Here is a 27,409-nt window from a genome sequence, read left to right as displayed (position 1 = left end):
TTTGGGGATCCTGAGAATAGCTTGAAAGTGTTGCATGAGGAGCAGCTGAGGAGGAGGAAGCGGAAGAGAAGGCGGGGAGGGGGGGTGAAGGGCTTGGAAAGGAGGCAGAGCTTGCAGGAGGCTGCAGAAGCCTCCTGGGCATAATAACGAGCAGGACTTTCCTGAGTTTTCGGGGGCATCCTTGAGTCTGCAGCAGGGTGCAAGAGGACAGCGCTGCCTGAAGGATTGCACGTGATCTTACACACACACACACCTTGACAGCCTGAAGGATTCTGGGCTGCTGCATGCTTTGGAGAAAGAGCAAGGTAAGGGAGGAAAAGCAACAGCAGCACCCCGAGGAAGGGGTGGAGGTGGTGGTCTCTCTCTCTCTCTCTCTCTCTCTCCCTCTCCCAGCCACCCAGCAGTCTTTTCTGCTGTCAGAAATGTCCCGGCATGGCTCTGAGGTGTGCAGCCAGCAGCATCCACCTGTCCAGGGCATGGAGGTGGGTGGGGAGAGAGAGAGGACGGGAGGGTTTGCAAGAAGAGAACCAGCATGGTGTAGTGGTTAGAGTGCTGGACTAGGACCGGGGAGACCCGAGTTCCAATCCCCATTCAGCCTCATGAGACTTGCTGGGTGACTCTGGGCCAGTCACTTCTCTCTCAGCCTAACCTACCTCACAGGATTGTTGTGAAAGAGAAACTCAAGTATGTAGTACACCGCTGTGGGCTCCTTGGAGGAAGAACGGGATATAAATGTAAAAATAAATAATAGAAATAATTTTAAAAGCCTGCTGTCTGAAAATGCCCTTGGTGGGGGAGAAACTTGGCCCTGGTCTTTCCTGCGAAAAGGTCTTCAAAAAGTAGCTTAGTTTTGGATGCATCAAGTGTGAACCGGCCTCAAATCCGACTGACTCCAGTTAAGTCAATAAAATAGCCATGGGGCACAGCTGTCATCTTTAAGAGGCCTGGTTTGGAGTTCGTGCTGAAATTCTCAATCTGCACATTTCTCATGTGGTTGGCATTTCAAGTCAGAGAGGATTGAAGGACATTTTAAAATGAAATGGAGATGTTCAGAATTCTCCCTCTTTCCGTGCTTTCTCCCCTGCCCTGGTCCAGAGCACCAAGTGTGTGCAAGACCTGTGCTTCATGCTTGCATAAATCCCCCCAGATGTGGAAATTCTTGGGGCATTTCAGCATTGGCTCTGAGGCCCCCTCATCTGATGTGACCTCGGATTTCACAGCCTCCATGGGTAGGCCCTGAACAAACGCTGTCACACAGGCTTCTTAAAAGCTGGGCCTGGCTTGCTTCTTTGAGACTTAACACCCAGTGAGTTTCATGGCTGAGAAGGGATTTTAATTCGGGTCTCCCTGGTCCTAGTCCAACACTCTAACCACTATGCCACATGGGCTTCTTGGTTCAGAGCTGCTTTCCTGGCCAATGGACATATCCAGAGCCACTTTGCCTGGAGTGGGGGAGAGACAAACCCAGCCGCTGGATGAGGGGGTTGCAAGATCGGCCCTGCAGAATGGAGGGCACCCTCCAGGGGTAGATGCAGGCAGGAGCATCTCACTCTTTACTACTACGAATATTTATATGCCGCTCTTCAGCTATCAAGCCAGAGGTTGCCGGTTCGAATCCCTGCTGGTGTGTTTGCCAGACTATGGGAAACATCGATATAGGAAGATGATGAAAGGCATAATCTCTTACTGCGAGGAAGATGGCAATGGTCAACCCTACCTGTATTCTACCAAAGACAACCACAGGGCTCTGGAGGCACCAGGAGTCGACACCGACTCCACAGCACATTACCTTGAACCCAAGTTCACAAAGCGGTTTACATAAAATACATAAATAAAATGGTCCCCTGTCTCCAAAAGGCTCACAATTTAAAAGAAACATAAGGCAGTTGCCAGCAATAGTCACTGGAGGGATGTTGTGCTGGGGCTGGATAAGGCCAGTTGCTCTCCCACTACTAAATACAAGAGAATCACCACTTTAAAAGGGGGTCTCTTTGCTCTCTCTCTCTAGGGGGCTAACTTTACTCCCATTTGGCTGAGACGTGGCCTTTCGTAAGCCCTTTCTTCACCTGGCCGCACAGCCTGCCTTCTGCCTTTCTTCAGGGATTCCCCGCACTCTTTTTGCCCCCCTTTCCTTGCAGAAATCCCCTTCCTGGCCTTCTTGGAAATGCAGCTGGGCAGGCCAAGCCCGGAGCTGGACACAAGTGCCTGGACAGGCCAGATCCGGGAGCCCGGTGAGCCTTGCCTGCTCTCTGCAGCCTTTCTGGCCCTCCTGCCCTGCCCTGCCCTGCTGCAGTGGGCCCTGAAGTCAGTGGCTGCCTGCTGGGCGGAAGAAGCAGCCCACAGGCCCTGACAGCCGCCTCCTGGGCACTGCCCTCCGTAGCCCACCAGAGCAGCCGGCCTGCTGGAGATCAGCTGCCAGGGCTGCCGTGTCTGCTCTGGTGAAGGGAGCCCAGCTCCTCCCAGCCCCTTGCTGCTGCCCCAGGGCTCATCCCAGCACAGGGGACATCGGGACACAGGAAGCTGCCTTCTTCCCAGTCGGACTCTTGGTCCATCCAGCTCACCATTGTCTACCCAGACTGGCAGCAGCTTCATCGAGGTTTCAGACAGGAGATGCTGCCAGAGAGGGGACTTGGAGCCTTCTGCATGCAAGCCTGCAGGTGAGTTCTCCCCATCCCCCAAGGGGAACCTCTCGTGGTGCTCACAGGTAGTCTCCCATTCCAATGCAAACAAAAGCGGGCTCTGCTTAGCATTTGGGACAATTCATATATCTTTTGGAAAGGTAAAGTGTGTCCTTGAGTTGGTGTTGAGTTTTGCTGAAAGGGTTTGCACAGTCTTGACCATGCATTTTTTTCTTGGCACTGATATCCCATGCAGAGCAACGCAGATTTGTTCTCCAGTCCAGAGCACCATGTGGGTGCAGTTTGGAAGACAGGCACAGAAGGTCCATCGGGCTCAGCATTGTCTACAGAAGGGCTGCTGCGCAACTGAAGCCTTCCTGTTGGTTTTGGACTACAACTCCCAGCATCCCCAGACACATCAGCCAATAGTCACGGATGATGGGAGTTGTAGGCCAACCTCCACAGGTCTTAAGCCGGAAGAGGCCAGAAGGACCCCTTAAAAACCAAACTGGATCCCCAAAGGAGAGGGATGGGTGAGAGACGATGAAGAGCAAGATTAGATCTGCTTCAAGGTGCTCCTACTGACCTGTATTTTCAATGCTCCCACCCATGTCTTAGAGGCAATTGGATTCCAAGCTGCACAGACAGAAGGAGATGTTTCCCTTTCCAATGTCCATACTGCAACCTTGGATTAGAGGGGTCCTTCTTTAAATTTTTCGGACATGGCATTATTGTCTATCTGGTCCTGAGAAGAAAACCTGTGTATGCTTAAGGCAGTCACAGTTAGTGTAGAAACTTGTGTTGTCCACCAGTTTGCAAGTGTACGTTCTGTGAGTTTAGCAAAGCTATTGAGAAACAGCTTTGGAAATTAAAGGACCCATTCCCTTATTAAAATCAGAAACAGGTTGAAATCATGCTCCCCTCCACTTTCTTTTCTTTTTCCCCCGCACAGGAGATCAGGAAATGTCTGGATTCCCTCTGTGATTCTCTGTGGTGCATTGGATGGAGGAAATGCTTAGTCTGCATTGGATTTGGACTCACTTGATACATTTAGCATTTTTGCTAATTCAGAGCAAAAGTAATCTCCAGAACCGTTGCTAAGTACTGTTATGTGGCTTTTAAAATAAGAGTCTCAAACTCATGAGGGTATTCTTTTAAAAAAAAAAAAAACCTCCCATTTTTAGGTGTGTGTGTGTGTGTATACACACACACGCTTATTTTAATAATATTCTTAATAATATCCTTAAAATAGGATTTTATGTGATTTTGAGTTACTGTATTAATGACTGTACATTTCTCTTTTGGTCACTGACCGTAAATAAATAAAGTGCTAATTCAGAGCTGCATCTGACAGATTCCTGTATGTGCAAGTGAGGAACTGATGTCGTGTAGGAAGCAGGAAAGGGAGTATTTTATGAGCCTCCGGGACCTGAGTTCCAGGTTAAGTCCAGGGTCATCTTCTCCCTATTTGGTTCCATGACAAGCTGTTCTAAGACACAGTCATTTAGTGTATCTAGAAATCGGGCCTCTTTGACCCAGATGGGAATTTGCCCACTCCAAGGGAGGGTGGTTCAAGACACCCATTTTCACAAATCTGTCTCTCCTGGATGCCTCCCTGATTTCCTCCTTCAGATCATTGTCTAAGAGGGTTTAAAGCTGGTTCTATTTGCGTCTGCAAAGGAGGGAGGTTGGGAAAGGGTCTGATGGGGGAGAGGCCAAACTGGCCAGGTCTGATCTTTCCCCACCTATTGGAAGCTTGAGTTCAATGAAGTTGGGGTACAGAGAACAGACGAGAAATTGGGGGGCGCTGATGGCACGTGTGGGAGAGAACTGATGGGAGAGTCCAGCTCTCTGGCAAATTTTGTCTCCATTTCCAATGGATAACTCCGCAGATCACTTGGATGGTTCTCGAGGGGCAGGGTCTTCCCACTTCTCCCTGGGGTGTCATCTGTGAAACCTCTTGCCCATCTTTGGGGTTTTGGCCCATCTAGAGTTGTCAGGTGTCCATCAAGTTGTCCTCTGGTGTTCAGCAGGGTTAACTCTTGCACCCCACTGTTTTGGGACAGGCCTGGAGAGCGGCTAGTGTTATGTGAAGTGTTCTCTGGCCTTGATAGATCAGCAGCAAAAAGCCCATCTCTCTTTCCTGGCCTTTAGGGCTGGCCTCATTAATGTTGATGGGAGGAGGGAGGCAGATCACTTGTTTGGTTCTCGAGGGGCAGGGTCTTCCCACTTCTCCCTGGGGTGTCATCTGTGAAACCTCTTGCCCATCTTTGGGGTTCTGGCCCATCTTTTCATTTGGGGCATAAATTCCAATTATCACTGCTTTAATTCCGGAAATTAGAATTTCCAATGCTAATATCCTGCCTTCTTCATCTTTAAAGATCAGTTTGGGTTCAAATTGTTGTTTAACATAAAATACTACCCCTCTTTTCTTTTTCTTGTCTGAAGAAACGAATTCTTGTCCTAGAGCCTTATTAACCAAAAATTTTCTGTCTTGCTTTCTAATGTGGGTCTCTTGTAAGCACACAATGTCCAAATTTTGTTTTTTAAGAAAATGAAAAACTTTATTTCTTTTAACTTTAGAATTTAACCCATTAATGTTCCAAGAAAAAAATCTGTAATTTCTTTTGTAATCCATATTCTAATTATGTGTTGAGGAAGCAGGGTGCTCGGGAAAGAAGTCTTTTTTATATTTCCGCCAAAATTCTTGCACTTTAAGAAGCTCAGTAAATCTATTCTTCTTACCCTTGTAGAAAAAAGACACTCCCTCTGGTAATTCCCACCTGAAACGTATTCCATTGGCATTTAATGCATCAGTCAAAAATTGGTAATCCTTATGTTTTCTTAAAATTCTAATTGGAATTTCTTTCAAAAATTTTATCTGATGAGCGTCAATTGTGAGAGCTGTAGTAAAATGAGCCTGAAAGATTTGCTCAGTAATTGATTTAGAGGTAAATTCCACCAGGCAATCTTTGATCAATTTATTTTTTGTGGCAAAATCCGAATTTAGGCGAAAAGCTTTTTCAATCTGTGCCTCCATCTCTCCAGCTGTAATTCCCAAAAGTAATGCAAGTAATGCAAGTTCTTCCCCAAGTAGTTTTTTGATGTTCTGGTTATCTTTCTCTGGGATACCCCTGAATCTTAAAAGTCTTAATTCCAGCATTGCCATTTGGTCTAGTAATTTTTCTCTGTCCTCTTTCAGTGATCCCAGATCTTTCTCTAAATTGTCAACCCTTGATTTAAATTCTTTATTATCTTGTGCTAATCATGTTGTTTCTCAAGGAGAAGAGACACATGCAGACAGGATCTAGGCCACTGGCTCGTGACAATAGGGTCTCCTTCAGTTTCCTTTTCTATCCCAGGCTCTAACTAGTTTTCTCTTTCGGGGTACTGCAGGTAAATGTTGGGAGAGGAAGAATGATAGAAACCCAATGGATGGAGCTGCTAGATGGGAAAAAAGGAAACAAGAGAGACTAAAAACTGGAGAACACTGGGAGAACAGGAATGAATAAAAAGCTTTTCAGCATGTAATCCAGCAAATAACACAGCAAGCAGGAGAAAGAAACCTGTGTCCTCCGTGTAGGAAAAGCTCCTCTATTGAACCCAGCTTTCAATCTTAGAAGGAAATGAAAGCAAGGAAGAAACCACATAAATGCCTGGAATGTGGAAAGAGCTTCAGCAAGAGTGGAGAATTTACTATACACCAAAGAACCCACACTGGGGAGAAACCACATAAATGCTTGGAGTGTGGAAAGAGCTTCAACCAGAAAGCACATCTTATTGTACACCATAGAACCCATACTGGGGAGAAGCCACATAAATGCCTGGAGTGTGGAAAGCGCTTCAGCACAAGTGGACAGCTTATTATACACCATAGAACCCACACTGGGGAGAAACAATATAAATGCCTGGAGTGTGGAAAGAGCTTCAGCATGAGACAACAACTTACTCTACACCAAAGAAGCCACACTGGGGAAAAACCACATAAATGCTTGGAGTGTGGAAAGAGCTTCAGCCAGAGAGCAAATCTTATTGTACACCACAGAACCCACACTGGGGAAAAACCACATAAATGCTTGGAGTGTGGAAATTGCTTCAGCCAGAGAGTACAACTTATTGTACACCATAGAACCCACACTCGGGAGAAACCACATAAATGCCTGGAGTGTGGAAAGAGTTTCAGCACAAGCGGATATCTTATTATACACCATAGAACCCACACTGGGGAGAAACCACATGAATGCCTGCAGTGTGGAAAGAGCTTCAACCAGAGAGCACATCTTATTGAACACCATAGAACCCACACTGGGGAGAAACCACATAAATGCCTAGAGTGTGGAAAGAGCTTCAGCACAAGACCACAACTTACTGTACACCATAGAACCCACACTGGGGAGAAAACACATAAATGCCTGGAGTGTGGAAAGGGCTTCAGCACGAGACCACAACTTACTGTACACCATAGAACCCACACTGAGGAAAAACCACATAAATGCCTGGAGTGTGGAAAGACCTTCAGCCAGAGAGCACATCTTATTGTACACCATAGAACCCACACTCGGGAGAAGCCACATAAATGCCTGGAGTGTGGAAAGAGCTTCAGCACAAGAGGAGCTCTTACTGTACACCACAGAGCCCACACTGGGGAGAAACCACATAAGTGCCTGGAATGTGGAAAGAGCTTCAGCACAAGTGGAAAACTTACTATACACCTCAGAACACACACTGGAGAAAAACCACATAAATGCTTGGAGTGTGGAAAGAGCTTCAGCACAAGTTCATATCTTATTGTACACAACAGAACCCACACTGGGGAGAAACCACATAAATGCCCAGTGTGTGGAAAGAGCTTCAGCACGAATGGAGAACTTATTGTACACCACAGAACCCACACTGGGGAGAAACCACATAAATGCTTTGAGTGTGGACAGAGCTTCAGCACGAGTGGAGAACTTACTGTACACCACAGAACCCACACTGGGGAGAAACCACATAAATGCCTGGAGTGTGGAAAGAGCTTCAGCCAGAGAGCACATCTTATTGTACACCATAGAATCCATACTGGGGAGAAACCACATAAATGCCTGGAGTGTGGAAAGAGCTTCAGCACGAGACCACAACTTACTGTACACCATAGAACACACACTGGGGAGAAACCGCATAAATGCTTGGAGTGTGGAAAGAGCTTCAGCCAGAGAGCTCATCTTATTGTACACCATAGAATTCATACTGGGGAGAAGCCACATAAATGCCTAGAGTGTGGAAAGAGCTTCAGCACCAAAGGAACTCTTACTGTACACCACAGAGCCCACACTCGGGAGAAACCACATAATTGACAGGAATGTGGAAAGAGCTTCAGCACAAGTAGAAAAGTGTGGAAAGAGCTTCAGCCAGAGAGCACATCTTATTGTACACCATAGAATCCATACTGGGGAGAAACCACATAAATGCTTGGAGTGTGGAAAGAGCTTCAGCACAAGTTCATATCTTATTGTACACAACAGAACCCACACTGGGGAGAAACCACATAAATGCCCAGTGTGTGGAAAGAGCTTCAGCACGAATGGAGAACTTATTGTACACCACAGAACCCACACTGGGGAGAAACCACATAAATGCTTTGAGTGTGGACAGAGCTTCAGCACGAGTGGAGAACTTACTGTACACCACAGAACCCACACTGGGGAGAAACCACATGGAGTGGAGTAGCACTGTATGTTAAAGAAGGGATAGAATCTAACAAGCTAGAAAACCTAGTTGGACTGGAGTCCTCCACAGAAACCCATACAAGACCTGAATGGGAACGTGCTACTGGGGACGTGCTATTGCCCTCTGGATCAAAACGCTGACAGCGACTGGGAGTTGCAGGAGGAAATCAGGGAGGCATCAAGGAGAGGCAGGGCTGTAATAATGGTTAACTTTAATTACCCACACATAGGCTGGGTAAATTCAGTCAGGTAATGACAAAGAGGTCAAATCAGATACGCTGAGTAACTGTGCCCTAGAAGAGTTGGTCTTGCAACCAACCAGAGAGAAGGTGACCTTGGACTTCATCCTGAGTGGCAGTGGCACCCAGGACCTGGTGTGTGATGTCAGTATCATCAACCCTTTTTAGGGAACAGTGACCATAGTGTGATCAAATTCAGGGATAGAATCACCAAGGAAGTCTAACACAGACATTTTGAATTTTGGAAGAGGAAACTTCTCCAAAATGAGGAGTATGGTGAAAAGAAAGCTGAAAGGGAAAATCAGGAGAGTCACTTTGCTAGAGTGCATGGAGTTTACTCAAAATCACAGTACTAGAAGCCCAGTTAGATTGTATACCCCAAAGGATGATATACCCCAGCATGGCTAACATTCTACAACAATGTGCAAAGAGGCAAAAAGAGACTTTGAGGAACATTTAGCCTAAAAAGTCAAGGGGAATAACAAAAACTTCTTTAAATGCATCAGAAGCAGGAAACCTGCCAGGGAGGCAGTTGGACCATTAGACAATGACGGAGTGAAAGGGATTATTAAGGAGGATATGGAGGTTGCAGAGAAGCTAAATGAGTTCTTTGCCTCTGTCTTCATGGCAGGGGATACTGAGCATATACCTGTTCCTGAACCAGGCTTTTCGGGGATGGAGGCTAAAGAACTGAGTCAGATAGAAGTGACAAGAGATGATGTTCTAAACTGTCTGGAAAAACTGAAGACTAGCAAATCGCCAGGGCTGGATGGCATCCATCTAAGAGTCCTTAAAGAACTCAAATATGAAATTGCCAACCTCCTTGCAAAAATATATAACTTATCCCTACAATCAGGCTGTGTACCAGAGGACTAGAAAGTAGCAAATGCAACACCGATTTTCAAAAAGGGGTAATCCAGGAAATTACAGGCCGGTTAGCTTAACATCTGTTCTAGGCAAATTGATGGAAAGCATCCTCAAGGATAAAATTGTAAAGCACATAGAAGAACAGGCCCTGCTGGGGGAGAACCAGGACGGTTTCTGCAAAGGGAAATCTTTCCTCATGAAGCTTTTGGAGTTCTTTGAGAGTGTCAACAAGTGTGTGGATCAAGGTGATCCAGTTGACATGGTATATCTGGACTTCCAAAAAGATTTCGACAGAGTTGCTCATCAAAGACTCCTGAGGAAACTTAGCAGTCATGGGATAAGGGGACAAATACATGTGTGGATTGCTAACTGGTTGAAAGACAGGAAACAGAGGGTAGGTATAAATGGAGAGTTTTCACAATGGAGGGAAGTAAGAATTGGGGTTCCCCAGGCACTGGTTTACTGGGACTGGTGCTTTTTAATTTATTCATAAATGATCTAGAAGCAGGGGTAAGCAGCGAGGTGGCCAAATTTGCAGATGATACCAAACTCTTCCGGGTAGTGAAATCCATAACTGATTGTAAAGAGCTCCAAAAGGATCTCTCCAAACTGGGTGAGTGGGCGACAAAGTGGCAAATGCGGTTCAAGTTTAAAGTGATGCACATTGGGACGAAGAACCCCAACTTTAAGTATATCATCATCATCATTATCAATTTTATTACGGCCATTGGCCAGCAGAAATAGGAGTAACAAATATACTCAATACAATGATCAATAAAACAGAATACAATCACTCATAATAAATTACTTAAAAACAATAGAAGCTCTCACAATTAAGCACTTAATAGGGACCTTAACCTAATGGCAATGTAGAAAAATTTAGCCACGATTGTCATCATCCCGGGACTTGAATCTGCGAGGCAGTAATATGTATAAAAGAGCTCACACCTTCCGGGAAATGTGAGTAACAGAGGGGAAATAAGTTCTTCTCTAGCATCCCGATATAAAGAGCAATATAGCAATACATGGGTGACAGTTTCCAGGAGGCCAAAGCCACAAGGGCAGAAAACCGCAACAGGATGATCTTTAGCAAACCTCCGTTCCAAAAGAGAAGAGGGCAACACATTTAACCGGGCCCAAGCAAATGAAACCCGAAATTTAGAAAAATGCAGCGTCGTACGTAGTTAGCACCTCTATCTCCCCAAGGTGGCAAAATCCCAAAATGTCAAGGGGGACCTTCAAGTATATGCTGATGGGATCTGAGCTGTCGGTGACTGACCAGGAGAGGGATCTTGGGGTCGTGGTGGACAACTCGTTGAAAGTGCCGACTCAATATGCGGAGGGTGTGAAAAAGGCCAATTCCATGCTAGGGATCATTAGGAAGGGGACTGAAAACAAAACTCCTAATATTATAATGCCCTAATACAAAACTATGGTGTGGCCACACCTGGAGTACTGCGTACAATTTTGGTCACCACATCTAAAAACATTGTAGAACTGGAATGGGTGCAGAAGAGGGCAAACAATTTGATCAGGGGCCTAGAGCCCCTTTCTTTTGAGGCAAGGCTACAACACCTGGTGCTTTTAAATTTAGAAAAAAGACTGTGGGGAGACATGATAGAGGTCTATAAAATCAGGCCTGGTATGGAGAAAGAGGACAGATAGAAATTCTTCTCCCTCTCACATCACACTAGAACTAGGGGTCATCCCATGAAACAGATTGCCAGGAAATCTAGGGCCAACAAATGGAAGTACTTTTTCGCACAACACATAATGCACTTGTGGAATTCTCTGCCACAAGATGTGGTGACAGTCAACAACCTGGATGCCTTGAAGAGGGGTTTGGATAACGTCATGGAGGAGAGGTCTATCATCGGCTACTAGTCGGAGGGCTTCAGGCCACCTCCAGCCTCAAAGGCCTGATGCCTCTGAGTACCAGTTGCGGGGGAGTAACAGCAGGAGAGAGGGCATACCCTCAACTCCTGCCTGTGGCGTCGAGCAGCATCTGGTGGGCCACTGTGCAAAACAGGATGCTGGACTAGATGAGCCTTGGGCCTGATCCAGCAGGGCTGTTCTTATGTTCTTAAATGCCTGAAGTGTGGAAAGAGCTCCAACCTGAATAAACACCATAGAACGCACACTGGGGAGAAACCACATAAATGCCTGGCGTGTGGAGAGACTTCAGCACAAGTGGAGCTCTTACTGTATCCCATAGAATCCACATAGAGAACCACATGAATGCTTGGAGTGTTCAAAAGAACATCGGGAGGAAGGCAAGACTTACTGCACATGAGCAAACTCACAGAGCATAAAAATCATACACCTGAAACTGCAGAGAAACCTGGGAAACTGCCTCACTGTGTGAAATATACAACCTTGTCCAATTTCTTTTTCTCTTTTTACTTGTTTTCACCCTTGTTACCTTCTGAGGGAATTGAGGCCAAGTGTTCATACTGGTGTGTTTGGTTCTGTGTTAAGAATAAGTGTGCATCATTCGGTCCAACTGATTCATGAATATTCGTGTTTCACAGCATTCCCTTGCTTTTCCTTGCCTAGGAATACCGCTCTGTGTTGGTTGGTGTTGATAATACTGAGCTGAATGGACCAGTAGTGTGACTCAGTTCTGGAGCTTCATATGTCCATCTGGAGCACGTCTCACTCAGGAGTTGAGCCCCTGCTTTCCATGCCAGAGGTCCCAGGTTCAATCCCTGGCAGCATCCACAGATAGGGCTGGGATAGAGGTTGCCTGGAACCTTGGAGGGTCGCTGCCAGTCAGTGTAGACCAGTGTTGAACAACTTTGTCCCTCCTGCCGTTGTTGGCTACATCTCGCACCACCTCTGATTATTGATGACTGTTGCTGAGCCTGCTGGGAGTTATAATCCAAAGGGTTCAAGCTGTGCTCACCTGGGTCAGATAGTACTGAAGTAGATGGAGGTTGGCTTAGTCTATATCAGGCCTGCTCAACTTGGGCCCCCCCCCCAGCAGTTCTTGGACTACAACTCCCATGATCCACAGCCACAGTGGCCAATAGCCAGGGATTATGGGAGTCGTAGGCAAACATCTGCAGGAGGGCCGAAGTTGAGCTGGCCTGGTCTATATACAGCTTCTTCCAGAGTTCCACATAGCACACACACACGGTGCTTAGGAGCACATTAGCAGAGAAAGCAGAGAGAAATGGATAGTTCTAATTGTTGGAGATGAACTTCCAGTGCATCGACCTTTTGCACCAACTGTCCTAATGACCACTAGGGGCATTGGGAGTAGAGACAGTGAGTCAGGGTCTCCCAATCTGTCCTCACTCTATGACCCCTGAACGGACTCTGCAGCACTTCCTGTACTGAGTCACAATCCTTCCTTTCCTCCTAGAGAGCAGATGGAAACCTCTCTCTCTCTCTCTCCTTACCTATCCATTATGTAGTCCTTTAGATTAGAGATAGGGCTTTCCTATCTAAGTGTATTTAACCAATAAATATTTCGTGTTTAGTCATACAAGGATCTCCATGTGTTTTCTCTCAATAGCTGCAGTATCCAAACCATCCTCTGCTACCTACTCTGTAACTGGAGTGTGTGCTCATTCCTTAGTGCTCTGCTTGTTTTACCTATTGTGGGTAAAAATCAACAACCTCTAACACTAATCATGTCTGTTCCATTTCAAAATGGAGACTAAATCACCCCCCCCCCCTTTATTTTTTTAATGCCAACAATGTGACAAGAAATTTGCAGGCTGATTATTTCAGCACTATCCCAAAACACCCATTTTACTTGATATAAATCAAGTAAATAAATATATAAATACAACCAGGTCACTAAGAAGGGGGCTGCACCTATTTACTATGCTTTTACTTAACTGAGCCCATCTGATGTGATGCAGGATCACACTCACTGCATTGAGAGTTAAACATTTTTTGGAGCCCTTCTTGATACACAAGTTCCTTATTCTGATGGGGACCAGCATGGAGATCTGGTCTTGATGTAGCAAGCACGACTTGTCCTCTTAACTAAGTAGGGTCCACTCTAGTTGCATTTGAATGGAGCACTGTAAGATCTTCCCCTTAGGGGATGGAGCCGCTCTGGGAAGAGCAGAAGGTTCCAAGTTCCCTCCCTGGCAGCATCTCCAAGATAGGGCTGAGAGAGATCCCTGCCTGCAACTTTGGAAAAGCTGCTGCCAGTCTGTGCAGACAATACTAAGCTAGATGGACCAATGGTCTGACTTGGTATATTGCAGCTTCCTATGTTCCTATGTTGGTATTGTTGTACCCCAACAAAGAGAGGTTCTTTTCTGGGTCAGTAGCCAAAAGACTTCACCAGCCGAGAAGGATTTAAAGGCTTTATTTGCCCTATAGTAGCAAAGGTCCTGGATAGCTCTCGCTCAAGTCCAAGACCCCGTTCATTTACAAGCATGGCATATTTATAAACTAGGAGATGATACATAGGTTCTGCGCCTTTCCTTTGTCTGGACTTTCAGTAATTTTCCAGCTAACTTCTGCGCATTTACTTTAAAATGAATACCTCATCACCTTCTTATCTAGTCTCTCCTGGCCCTCCTTAGCACAGAAAAGCAACTCCTTATAAGGAATCCCCCAGGCCCCCCTTACACAGACAAAATATAGCAAAGGTAACATGGCTTCGGTCTGGTTCAGGCCTACACCAATTCCCTCCTTTTTCTTTGTGCATATTAAGTCTTTAATATAGAGTTTGCATATTGAGGGCTTGTATAGCTGGGCCTCGGCTTGTGGGGTTTTTTACTCTAGTAGCGTGGCACATATCCATAGCGCACGTGGTTATGATAGGAAAATATTGTAAGCAGCAACATATTATTACACAAATTCCTATCCCTAAAACAAAAAGAATAAACAATCCCTTTATTCAGGAAAAGCTGGGTAACCATCCTGTTAACCAATCCCACAAGTTCCAATCCGGGTCTGGTTTCATATGTATTTCACTAGCTAAGTCTCTGAGTTTTTGTTCATCCAGTTTGATTATTATGCTCTGATTGAAATAATAACAACATGTTTGGTTAATGAAAATACAGATCCCATTCCAGAGGGGTGATAACTGCTTTCTCGCCCATTGTCCACAAATCCAATATATCACAGGGGTTCTGCTCCATGGTAAACAAAGGTTCTGGTCTGCTGACGCTCTCAAACTCTAGCACCCCTTCTCTGTGATACGGCAGCATGTTTATACAGCAAAGATAAGAAATAAGTTCCGTTTCTCAAAAAGATGAGTTCATTCTCCCAACAGTGTAGATAAAATAGAAGAAATAGGTTTCACCTTTCCAACAGGACAAGAAATAGCTTTCCTATCCCCCTCAGCCCCCGTCTTCACAGCCCGTACTCCTCCACTAACCATCTTTAGTGCATGCCCAAGCCTTATTATGCTTGTTCTCTGCTTGCATGGCCATTACAGCAAAGAAAGATAACAGCACCTAATAAAATAATACTCCACAGCCTCGCCCAAGTCTTTGTGAGCTACATGCATGATCCTAAAAGCAAATGGCGTTACTGTGGTTCAAGCTATACGTCAATCCCTCCTCTTGTTTGAACCAACCTAAATCTTTAGGTTAGCATTCATGTCCTTAACTTTGTTTTGTTCACTAAACTTGAGCTTACCAGCCACAGTCTTTAACACATGCCTGGACTGATTCTGACTACATCAGTCAGGATTTAAGGACTAAATAGTACATAGTTGCTATGAGAAAGTGGATCAAATCAACTCTCACCCCACTTTTGTGTCCTTTAGGGTCTGTCATGGCCAAAGGAAACCATGGAAAGCCCTAAAATTTAAAAACCAAGTGTCTTTGGTCTTGTTCAGTGTCGCAGGATTTTGGCTATCCTGGATGTCCTCTCATCCACTCGTATTGCTCTGGCTTGTTTGGCTAGCATTCATAGACAAGCTCGGATGTCCATGTGCTTGAGAGCCTTGGCTCCCCCCCATGTGCAATTTGAAATAATGTCTTATAACTTCATAGAAAAACAAACAACAAAACAGATACTTTAGCAGTTCAATATCTGGCTGGCCTGTTAGCCTTCAGGCCTTCCTCAGATATTTGGCATCAAATCTTTAACTACAGCACTCTGGGACGCAGGAGGATCAGGAACAAGAAACCTGCATCATGGCCTTTTCCTCGAACACAAGACAGGGCAGCCGATGGATGTTCCGTCATCATTGGCCTGGACTGGGAATGCAGATGGGGAACCCCCCTCAGGCAGCAGCTGTTGCTGATGATGGTTAGCCCGGCCTGTCACACTGCCGGTCCTTCTGGGTCAGGACTGCTCCCTTCCCTTTCACTTGACCACTGCTTTGGTCTGTGACAGAAAGACATCCCTCTCGGGAGAGACAGTTCAAGGCAATCCTGCTTATGTTAGAAACAAAAGACAGAGGCATGAATTAGCAATTTCCCTCCCCTGGGTAGGGACAGCATGCTGAGACTGAGTCCCTGAGTAGCCCAATACAATAAATAAACCTGAGGCTATTTTCAACTTGATCTTTTGGCATTTTCTTTCCAATTTATGTTTTTGTTTTCCTGCTTGCCCTCTCCCCCCCCCCAAGTCCAAAACAGGGGATGACAACTGCTGCGGCTATGCCACAGGGAGAAAAGGCTTCACCTGACGAGCAATCCTGAGCAGGAGGCAAAAACAATAAAAATCAAAAGGGGAAATAATAATAATGTTCACATTCATCCCCCCTCGTGGGTTTGTGACTGAAAAGGCATTAAAATCTGACAGGTAGTCTTATCACTCGAGAGGCCACAACATAAACTCCAGCACTTGAATTTCACAAAGGCCTTTTGGGTGGAACTACTGACAGTCCTGTTCCCCTGTAGCCTCATAGAGTCTCTTTTATATCCAGCTGTTCTTCCGAAAAGTCCAGAGTGTGTACTACATAAGTTTTTTCTTTTCACAACAATCCTCCGAAGCAGGCCAGGCCGTTTGGCTGGCCCAGTGTCACCCAGCAAGTGTCATGGTTGAATGAGGATTCAGACTCAGGTCTCCCCAGTCCTAGCCCAGCACTCTAATCACCACGCTGGCTGCCTACATACTTACAGACTTCTGTCAGGGCAATCAATCTCCATCCAGTGCCAGTGACATCTGGCCTTTGGGATTTTCGCTGTCCCCATCTAAGCCACGTGTAGATAGTGTTCCAACTCTCTGTCTTCAGCCTCATCACTAGCAAGCTTGGTAGGGCAACAATATCCTCACAAAAACCTATATAAAAGAAACAGTCCTTGCCCCCAAGAAAAAATACTATACCTTGTTGAAAATCTCTTTTGTGAGGTTTAGAGTCTCATGAAACAAACAGGCTTCTTTAGTAAAAAAAATGTCCATAGTCTTGCAGAGGAGTGAAGCCTGTGATAGACACAAGCTGTGATAGATCAAACCTCTCGTCAGCAGCTGTGAAAACAGGGTTTTACGACAACACACAAAAAACTTGATCCCTTTCAAACTGGGAGGTTTTCCAGGTAATATGCAACCCAGTCCTTTGGAACTCTCTGCTACTTGGTATAAATAATCTGGAATCCTAAAGTTCCCTGTGAAAGCAAGCAGGGCTGGCAGTAAGACAAATTTATAAATTTTGAAGCCTCAGACCCATTGATAATACTCTTAGTTTACATCAAAATCAATTAACAGAAATGTTTCATACATATTGCAAAAATACAGCAAGTCACTAAAACACTTTCACAAATACAACAAAAGTCCCACCTGTACCAAGTTGAGTGGCAGAACACTCAACAGAATGCGGAATCCCATACAGAGAAACACACACACACACACACACACACACACACACAGCCCTCCTGAAAGTAGCATCAGGCACAGTTAACATTTAAACAAACATTTTTGACGGGGAGCAGGGAAGTTCACATTTTAAATACCATTTTAAAAACACAACAAAATGAGCAGCTACATATTTCAAACTGCATTTAAACAAAATAAACTGTGATATAACATTTAAGCCTGTTTAGGGCTTAACTCATGAGCAAGTTATCCAGACAAGCGGAACACACACAAAAAAAAACCCCAAGAAAACACAGTCATTAGCAAAATGGTCTATAAATCAACATTTCCCCCCCAACGTATCTCAGACCACATTCCTTATACCATCCAAAACAGCACCTTTCCTCTTGACTCTGCTATAAATCACAACTCAACCCACTATTCCGTTTCCAACATGCCAGTTCCAACCTTTAAATCACAACTCAACCCACACTACATACATTTTATTCCGTTTAAAGAGAAACTTCCCTTTTGTCCTTCAAATTTTAAACCACATTGCAATACATTCCATTCCGAATTCCTTTTCTCTATTACAAACCTTTAAGTTTTGCTTCCTAAGTTCTCTCCTTCCTTCCTAAGTTGACAATTACAGCAGGATAAGCAAAGAAAGAGCTGTGGTTAAGCTTTCATAGTGCTCAAAAATAGCTAATTAAGCAACAACAACAACAAACTGGAGGAGGGGCGTGCAGTTTCACCCTTGCTCCCCTCCTTGTTTTCGGCTGAAGCAACCAGCATCCGTTTGAGTTTGGAGACAGAACAGACAGCATGATTTTAGCAAATTACAATCATCCCTTCCTCTTTCAATTCCATTCCATAAACCTTTGAACATATAATGTTAAACAAACTTCCCAGGTAGAACTGAATAATCTTCTGATAGTAAGACATATGGTGGGGGATTTTTTTAGTGGGCCGACAGGTACCTTGCCGACAGCGACCAATGTGGTCTTCCAGAACCTACAACCCATCACCAGCTGGTCTCGAGACCATAACTCCACAAAACTCTGAGCATATTGATGCTTCTCGTATTTACCCGTCCGGGTACAAAACAAAAGCAGCTGCAACATATTTTGGAAGTCCATGGATCCTTCTGGATCCCATTTGGACCCATTTTCTAACTCATTTCTTCTTCCTCAACGGGTCGCCGCCTGTAAGAACCTGCCAGTTCTTTAAAACACATTCCAGCGGGGTACATGACTCCTCTCCCGATTTGCTCTGAGCTCTCCCCATCACTATGTGGGGCTTGGGACTCTAACCCAGCGGGTGGGACTAACCCAATGAGTGGGACTGAAACCAACCTTGTGCACCTGGACTATATTAGGACCCTAACTCTGCATTGTCTATAGTGTCCAGGCTTGCACAACACTCACCCGCTCCGTGGGACTCTAACCCTTGCACGCTTCTTCCTCACCAATGCCTTCCTTCTCTTTTGTCTGGCACACTGCTTGTGGAGGAGCTCAGGCGGTCCGGACACGATGCGACGTCCCGCAAAATGCAGGTGTAGCCGGCTTGGTCGATTTGGTCCAGATTCGCCAGGGATCCTTCCGCCCAGTGGGAGCTAGTGGTGCCCTACTCCCGTGTAGGGAACGTGGCCCCAATCCGAGTAGCAACGGCACCAAGATTGTTGTACCACAACAAAGAGAGGTTCTTTTCTGGGTCAGTAGCCAAACACATCACCAGCCGAGAAGGATTCAAAGGCTTTATTTGCTCTATAGTAGCAAAGGTCTTGGATAGCTCACGCTCAAGTCCAAGGCCCCGTTCATTTACAAGCATGACATATTTATAACCTAGGAGAGGATACATAGGCACTGCCCCTTTCCTTTTCTGGACTCTCAGTAAATTTCCAGCTAACTTCTGCGCATGAACTTTAAAGTGAATACCTCATCATCTTCTTATCTTGTCTCTCCTGGCCCTCCTTGGTACAGAAAAGCAACTCCTTATAAGGATTCCCCTAGGCCCCCCTTATACAGACAGAATATATCAAAGGTAACATGGCTTCGGTCTGGTTCAGGCCTACACCACACGTACAATGCATGGTGGTAAACGAAGTGTGAGGTGCCCAGAGCAGGAGTCCCTGTGGCCAAGCTCTCTCTGTCCAGGTCAGGTCCCAGTTGGCGTATCAGCCGAGACTGAGCAAAGGCCCTCCGAGCCACACTTGAGCCTCTAGTGACAGTGCCGGATCTTTCCTAGGAACATGGGAAGCTGCCAGAACAGTTTTGACAATGGCTTTCCTTCTATTAGCACGGCTCTGTTGAGAAGGTGCAATGAATCCAGACAGGGATCTCCTCCTGGTGGGGATGAAGGCTAGTGAACTCGACTGCCTGGCTACCTGTGGGCCTCCTCCTCCTCCTCCTCCTCCCAGGCCCAGCCAGCCCCTGCTTTCTGCATCCTCCTGCATCCTCCTCCACTGGGCTCCCCTGACTTGTCCTCACCTTTTCAAGCATGAATGGTCCCAAATGCTCCTGGTTCTCCTCCTGCTGCTGGTTCTCCTCCTGCTGCTGATGCCTGCTCCTCTTCAACCCCCCCAGCCCCTGCCTGGGCCCATCTCCCCGCCCTCCCTCTCCCCCACCAGCTTTCCCACTTCCCTCCACCTGTATCCCCTCCCAGAGGCGTATCACATGGTGCAGGGAGAGAGGAGCTTGCATGTTGCAAGGTAGAAGGAACAGGAAGAGAAGAAAAAAAGGAAGTGGCTGGAAGGAAGGAAGTCCCCTGAGAGTAGCATTCTACATTCCCAAGGGCTAGTGTTAGAGCAGTAGAGAAGGGATGACCAATGTCTTGACCCTCTAGACCTCTGACACACTAGTCTGTCCTCCACTGTCTTTGAGACAAGAGGCAGCGCATAGTCCTTCACTTCCAACACTTTTCTGGGCTACGTCAAAGCATTCTCCACCCACAAATATCTCTGAATTCCTCTGGTGGGGGCAGAGGGAGGTGGCTGGGAAAAAGGGGACCAAGTGGGGAACTGAGGAAAAGGTTTTACAAGGAGTAGCTCTTTGGGCTTGGGAAGGAAGCCATGATAAAACCCAGACTCATGACGCCTAGGTCACCATTCTGCAACCCCAATTCTGCAACTAGGCAAGCGAGCTAGACATGCGTCCAAGCGAGCAACATCTGGGCAGGGCAGGCTGAGTAATTTGGTCACTTTCACGGAAAGAGCCACCTAAGCCCGAAGAGAGAATCCAGATTCTCACTCCCTCTCTGCATCACACCTAAAGGATGTCACTCCAGCTTCCTTTCCACAGCCATGCAAAAACAGGGGTGACACAAAATAGCTTGCCTGGAAGATGGGCCAGAAAAGGAAGGAAGTGGGGTGGGCGGAGGGGAGATCTGGGGGAAGACCTCAAAAAGTGGCTAAGTTTTGTGATTCCATGGGGGACCGGGAAAGGGAACTGAGGCATTAAGCAGATGGGCGAGGGGAGGAGACGTGGAGAACAGGTCTTGTGGTCACAAGCAAGGGAGAGGACAGCTGGTCTTGTGGTAGCAGACATGACTTGTCCCCTTAGCTAAGCAGGGTCCATCCTGGTCTGCATTTGAATGGGAGACTACATGTGTGAGCACTGGAAGATATTCCCCTTGGAGAAGTTGGCCGCGCTGGGAAGAGCAGAAGAACCCAAGTTCTCTCCCTGCATCTCCTGCCTTCAACTTTGGAGAAACCACTCCTATTGTCCCATATTGCAGTTGGGGTGGATGATGGGAGCTGTAGTCCCACAATGGCTGGCGGCCCTCAGCTTGGCCCCCCTTGTCTTTTGTCTGAAAGGACTCTGGTGCCTCAGCCTTACCTGAACACAGCCTAAGCCCTGCAAATGAGGGGTGGGTGTCCCTCCTCGGGACCCCTTGTTCCAAGGAAGCCCTGGATTTCTGGCCCCTTGCAGTGGCATTCTGGGCTGCTCAGTCTCCTTTCATGACATTTGGTTTTGTGAATACAAACCATTAAGCAGAGAAACACACACAACAAAAAAGTTGAACTTTTAAGTTCAACCTCCAAGGAAAAAGAACTCACTGTTTTGAGGCTAGAGGAATCCTCAAAATTTGACCCTGAAGACCCAACCCAACCATTGCAAACACAAAACCAACTTGGAAAGGGAAGCATGTCTGCCCTGGCTGCCAGCAGAGGTCACTGCAGACCAAACCTTCTTCTCCAGGCCTTTCCTTTCCCACCAGGAGCCAAAGCAGCAGCTGGAGGCTTGGACTGGGGTGGGGGGAGCCCATTGGGGGGGCTGGTTTGGCCCTGCTGGGGGAGCATCTTCCAACTAGGTAGCAGGTGGGAGAAGTGATGTTGTGGAATCCAGAGAGGAGGAAACACTGGGTAGGACTAGGACAGTACCATCCTTCTTGGCTTTCATACCCAGCTTTGGACCAGAGTAGAAAGAAGAGCTGATCTACCCAGCATATCCTCCTCCCTGGATTCCACACCATCACTTCTCCCTCCTCCTCCCTGGCTGTTTCTTTCCACACCACCGAAAAGGGGGAGCACACCCAGCTCCCAAACCTGGGCAGGACACTTGTCTGACCCAGATTGGGGTGGTGTCAATGACCTCCAGATGTGAAGGAGGGCTTCCTTACTGCAGAGGCATTTCCAAGCTAAGCACTGGATCGTGTGATTAGAGGGGGAAAGCCATGTGGGGAGCAGGGAGGGCAGAAAGGGCTGACCCTGCCCTGGTGCTTGGGGACTGGGAGCTGCATCCCAAGGCCGGATTTCCAACCTCAACAAGCCAGCATGGCCAGTAGTGGATCTGGTGACCTCACTGCAGTTCCGGAATTCTGCAGGGATTCCGAGGGAGGAGGCTCATTGGCCATCCTGGGCGTCCAGCGGCAGTTAGTTGGTCTTGTGGTCTGGTTTTCTTTGCCGAAATGGGTGGCTGCTGGGCCCGTCTCGGGTACAGTCTGGCCTGGTGGGGGGGCGGGGGTGGGGCCACACCCGAGGGCTGCCTGGGACTGGTTTTGAAAGCTGTCTTTCCTTGGTTTTCCCTTCTCTGGGTTGGATGCGTCTCAATCCCAGCTGCAGGGGAGCAACAGCAGGAAGGAGAGAGGACAAGCTCTCACCCCCTGCCTGTGGGCTTCCCAGAGGCATCAGGTGGGCCATTGTGTGAAACAGGATGCTGGGCTTGATGGGCCTCCTTGGGCCTGATCCAGCAGGGCTGTTCTTCTGTTCTTCATTTCACCTCCAGCATGGACCCCAAGCAGCTTCTCCTTGAAATGCAGGAACCCTCAAGGGTCGCCTCGTGGGGTGGTTTCCACAGTACTCCCTTGGCTTGCAGGCCCTAGACTCATGAACCATGAGGAGTGACCAGGAACTATGGGAGACCACTAAGGGGATGGTTGTGGGGAAACCCTTTGCCCTCCCTTTGAAGCTGACATCTCCAGCTGCCCATGAAGCCCACCCATCCTCTTGCCAAGAATCGTGCCTAAGCCTGCTTCTTCCTTCTTCTTCCAGGTCCCAAAAGGAAGAAGCTGTCAAGTAAGTGGTTCTTCTTTCCCTTCTGCCTGTTTCTGGCTCAGGAGGGGGTCCCCTTCAAGCGTGGGTGGGGTTCAGGCAGGACCCCAACCCAGGAGGTGTGGCACCCATGTCCCCAACTGGGTGAGCCCGGCTGCCTTCAGGAGGCCAAACACAGGCCAATGGATATGATGCTAGCAAATCTGAATTTGATCCTAGCAAAACTGGCTTCTTGTCTTATTTGGCCAAAAAAAAACCACACACGCCCCCAACAAAACCTGATTTGGAAAACTATTCTGGAGAGGGACGGGTCAGTCTTCAGGGCCAAACAGTACCCCAGATGCTGTCCGTTCCGAACCCCAGAGAATTCCCAACTCTGGAAGCATCCAAAACGACCAGGGCCACCTAGAAGGCCTGCCGGTCGGATGCATCTGAGGCAGGAGGAGAGGGGGAGATGTGTACCCCCTGGCTTGACTGGGAAACCCCCCAGGTCCTGGGATTGCTGACCGAGAATACGTCTCTGCTCTCCTCTGCAGGCTTCCTGAAGATCCGGAGAAGGATCAGACTGGTGAGTGGGGGACAAGCATGGTGCGGTCTCCTTCTCACGGCTTCTCCACATCTCCAAAGCAGCTCTCCTTGAGGAGCTCTTGCTCTGGGCAAAGGAGCCCGATGGGAAGAAGAAGGTCGTCTGATGGATGAGTGGCAGGAGGAGGACAGGCCACCGGCCTCCTAGGCACCTGATGGAGCCCACAGCCTTCTCTGGGGGTCCTCTGCCAGCCACCTAGGGAGGGAGGATGGCCATGGCCTTCAGGTCCTAGCCACACTTCCTTGTCCTAGGAGGAGACATTTGCTTTGGAGTGGATGCCAGTCAGAGCTTGGCCTAGGGAGGTAAAACCTCAGACTCAGTATGGCAGCTGCGTTATGTGGGCATCATGGCAGAGAAAGCCTCGATACAGCCTCCCCCATTTGTTTCTGTCACTGGCCCACCCAAAGAACATCCTCGTTTGGCAAGCAGAAAGTGGAGGCCATGGCCATCAGGGCCCCGAGGCTTCCTCCGTCTCCTGATCCCTGCTTCCTTCCGTCTCTTGCAGGTGTTCCTGAGAACCCCAGCCCTGTTCCCCCTCCTCCTTCCGCCACCCACCGACCCCAATCCCTACCTCCCCACCCAAGCTCCCCCCTATGCTCCCACCTCCCCATCCCAGTCTCCCCCCTTCTTCTAAAGGAGGAAACATCAACCCCAGCCCACTCCCATCCCATCCCTGACCTCTCCACCATAGTAGTCCAGCCCCAGGAGACCCCCTCCACAACATCCAAGGAGGAGGCTATGGTGGCGATGGACCTCTTGAGTGACCTCCAGGTCCAGCACACGGAGAAGCGTAAGTACTGCCCCCCTCTGCCCCTCCCCACACACCCAGACCCCCGCAAGGGGCATCCGGGGGAGATTTCAAGGCCAGCCCACGAAACGGACCCATCCCTGGTCTTGCCCTCTCCGCGGCCCCCAGTCTGGTGAGGCCATGCCAGAGGGGGTCCCGTTTGCTCTCTCCCTCCCAGAAAAGAGGATCTAGCAGAGATTTTTATGGCCTCCTTGGGGACCCTGCACTGGCAGATAATTGACGTCAAGAGGAGGATCGAAGCGGCTGAAGATCGTCTGTGGAGGGAAGGAGAAGCAGGTAGCTCCACCACACACCCCTGGAGTGGCTGCCGGGCCCCCGATGGCTCCCTTGCTCCCTTTTCCCTCCCTCCGAGGAGTCCAACATTTGTTCCCTGTCCAGTCTTGGGGAGGGGAGGCCTGCGGGGTCATTGCTGCTGCTTCCTGAGGCTGTGCCTGCATCTTCTTCCTTCCGGGTGGCCACACTCCGCTGGGGGCAGCTAAGCACCTTCTAAGGGAGGGGCAGAGAGGGCAGGGGCTGGGGGTGCCCCGAGATGTCCTCCAACCTCCTCTTTGCTCTCTTCTCTTGCAGATCATCTCCCCCAAGGCTCTGATGGTGATGGTGATGGTGACGCTGATTCTCCTCCTGCTGCTGGTTCTCCTCCTCCAGCTCCTTATTCTCCTCCTCCTGCTGGTTCTCCTCCTCCTCCTCCTGCTGGTTCTCCTCCTGCTGCTGATGCCTGCTCCTCTTCATCCCCCAGCCCCTGCCTGGGCCCGTCTCCCTGCCCTCCCTCTCCCCCACCAGCTCCCCACTTCCCTCCACCTGCACCCCCTCCTCACCCCTCCTCCTTCCCTTCCTCTTTTGGATCCGGATCTCCACAACATTCATGAAGTCCTGGAGACAATGACGGAGATCCAGATTCACGAGCTGCAGGAGAGTAAGTCTCCGAAGTGCCCCACCCGGCGCCCTCTTCCCCTTCCATCCTTGGGGTTGGAACTTAAAGTCCAAAAATGGGGGCAGGAAGGGGGGAGAAGTGTGTGCAGCAGATAAGTGGGGGGAGGAACAGGCATTAGGTCCGTTCCCCAGCCTTAGGACCAGAGAGACTTGGGTTCGAAACCCCATTCAGCCACCAACTTTGCTGGCTGCTGGCTCTTCATCACACAGCCTAACCTGCCTCTCAGGGTTCTGATGAGGATAAAAAGCTGAACTCCTTGGAGGGAGAGCAGGATCTGATCACCAGGAAGCAGACAAATATTTCGCTTTTTGAGCTGAGCCCTGAGGAAAAGAGGCCACCCGGAGGGTGCCAGGCGGCTGTGCTGAGAACAGCCCTCCTCATAGCATCATCAGAGGACATGGGCAAAAGGCCTCTGCTCCTAGGAGCTTACAATCTGAGGTTGGGCCTCCTCCGGAGAGAGGAGAAGAGAGGAGGAGGAAGGGTGGGAGAGGAACAGAGGAGGCGTGGAGGCAGCAGCGGCACAGAGGGGCTGGGTTTTGAGCCTGGGTGGCAGGAGAGGAAGGAGAAGCAGTCAATTCTGGGGGGCCATTCCAGGCCAAAAAGGGCAGCAAGGGAGAAGGAGAGCAGGAGGCCCTCTGGAGGCAGAAGGAAGGCAGAGGAACTGGGGGAGCGCGCGCGGGGGGGGAGCCATGGTGGGTCTTTCAGGCCAGGGGAGGGGGAGTCCGGGCAGAGCCTGGCCCCTTCCATCAAGCCAGCGTAGGGCCTGGCCGGGGGTGGGCAGACAGGCCCCCCCTCCCTTCTCGGGGTCTCTTTCCTCTCCGTCCAGGCCAGGGAGACCTTGCCAGCCTCAAGCAGGGCCAGCAGACAGTCAAGGGGCTGAGGCGGAGGCTGAGGAGCCGGCTCTGCGCCTTGGAGGACAAACTGGGCGTGTGGGCCCCGTAGGGCCAAAGGCCAAAGCCGGATGGACTGTGGTGGAGGAGGGGGAGATGGCTTGGATCGGGAGAGCTGGGCTGCAATCGATCTATTCCTTTGTGTCGCATCGCATTTTAACATAGATCTTCTTTGATTGGGAGAGGGGAGGGGAGGGGAAATAATGATATGTGGGATAGAATACAATTGAAATAAGACACAGCAGAAGTGGATTGTGAAAAATAAAGGTTTTGTGTTTGTTTTAAAGGAAGAGACAGACATGCTGCTCGGAGTATTCTTTGGGCACAGTGGGGTGGAAAGGTCTTTGGGTCCAGCCCAGCTGCAGAAACGTCTCTCCTGGGAGATGCCTTCGGGGCCAAGGGAGGCTCTGAGAGGCTCTACTCACCTGAGCTCTTTCCCAGCACAAGGTAGACTGCTCCTTGGTAGGAGGCTCCTCAGCCCCAGATCCACCTCCATTGTTTCTCAAGGAGATCTGAGAAGTTTGAGAAAGCCAAGCCTTTCCCTGATTTGCAGATTTCACAGACTGACTGAGAGGAGGCCATGAAAGCCTTTCTCTCCACAAGATGATGTGTCATTCATTCTGCCATTCATTCCTCAAAGCAACAACAAGCACGCCTTTTCTCCCAAGATATGTTTAGGCAGCCTCAACCATTTTTGCCTTGTTATTGGGGTGGCTCACAACAGCACAACAATAAAAGCTTCCACTCAAAACACAGAACACAAAACAAACAAATCACAATACAAAATAGAAAACACAGTACCAAACAAAACATTTTAGAACATTTTTTTGAAAAAATCAATTTTACAAAGCCTGTTTGTGGGCCGTAGGCAAAGATGGTGGCGGACACACAGTGCAAACAAACGTCCGCCTTGTATGATTGCGATTGTGCCATTTGTAAAAACTGACTTGGAAGCGTGGGCATTCTGAAGGTACCTTTTTCCATATGTGGTGGACCTGTGGGAAGGCTAAGGCCTATTGGGATATGATATATAATGAATTAAAGAAAATATTTAAAATGACATTTCCTAAGAAGCCAGAATCCTTCCTGCTGGGAATAACACAAAGAGTAATCTCTACAGATAACTTAACATTCTTAATGTATGCTTCTACGGCGGCCAGAATAATATATGCACAGAAATGGAGAAGTAATGAACTGCCTTCAAAAGAAGATTGGCTGATTTTGGAATATTTTGGCTGATTTGGAAGATTGGCTGATTTTGGAATATGCAGAGATGGCAAAACTTACAACACTGATAAGAGACCAAAACTTAGAAGGTTTCAGAGAAGATTGGAAACCGTTTTTGTTGTACTTAAAGAATTATTTTCCTACTATGGATCTTACAGCAGGATTTGAAATTTTTTTTAAAAAAAAATGCAGGTTGGGTAGATTAATTGTTTTTTAAGGGCTTAAATTTGTGTTTTGTATTATTACTATAGCAAGGGTAAATTTTATAGTTGATGTTTCACGAAGAGAGGTGCGTGGGAAGTTCATTTTTCTCTATTATGTTTGT

The 27,409-nt window shown here is 48.1% G+C and overlaps 1 protein-coding gene and 1 long non-coding RNA gene across 10 annotated transcripts; one reads left to right on the top strand and one right to left on the bottom strand.

Annotated features, from left to right (window-relative positions):
* On the top strand, window positions 1–27,409 carry LOC128337659 (zinc finger protein 268-like). 9 transcript variants are annotated; one of them, XR_008312384.1, is made up of 7 exons: window positions 1–305; window positions 22,643–22,666; window positions 23,179–23,210; window positions 23,734–24,018; window positions 24,194–24,312; window positions 24,604–24,949; window positions 26,145–27,409. XR_008312384.1 is itself a non-coding variant. In XM_053278894.1 (3 exons), the coding sequence occupies exon 3, from the start codon at window positions 6,245–6,247 to the stop codon at window positions 7,952–7,954; it is 1,710 nt and encodes a 569-aa protein (XP_053134869.1). In that variant the 5' UTR covers window positions 1–305; window positions 2,139–2,657; window positions 6,015–6,244; the 3' UTR covers window positions 7,955–12,904. The 9 variants fall into 9 exon arrangements, 2 of the variants coding, with proteins under 2 accessions (XP_053134869.1, XP_053134870.1); XR_008312386.1 differs by lacking the exon at window positions 23,179–23,210; XR_008312385.1 differs by lacking the exon at window positions 26,145–27,409 and having other exon boundaries at window positions 24,604–25,622.
* Window positions 13,747–17,911, bottom strand: LOC128337676 (uncharacterized). The gene is made up of 2 exons (XR_008312399.1): window positions 17,750–17,911; window positions 13,747–15,788 (listed from the first exon to the last, which is right to left on the bottom strand). It is a non-coding gene; the product is annotated as an uncharacterized LOC128337676 (long non-coding RNA).

The sequence above is a fragment of the Hemicordylus capensis genome, chromosome 14, assembly GCF_027244095.1.
Source record: "Hemicordylus capensis ecotype Gifberg chromosome 14, rHemCap1.1.pri, whole genome shotgun sequence".
NCBI classification, from domain to species: Eukaryota; Metazoa; Chordata; class Lepidosauria; order Squamata; family Cordylidae; genus Hemicordylus; species Hemicordylus capensis.
The sequence above is the reverse complement of the archived record's forward strand: the minus strand, read 5'-3'. Positions and strand labels throughout refer to the sequence as shown.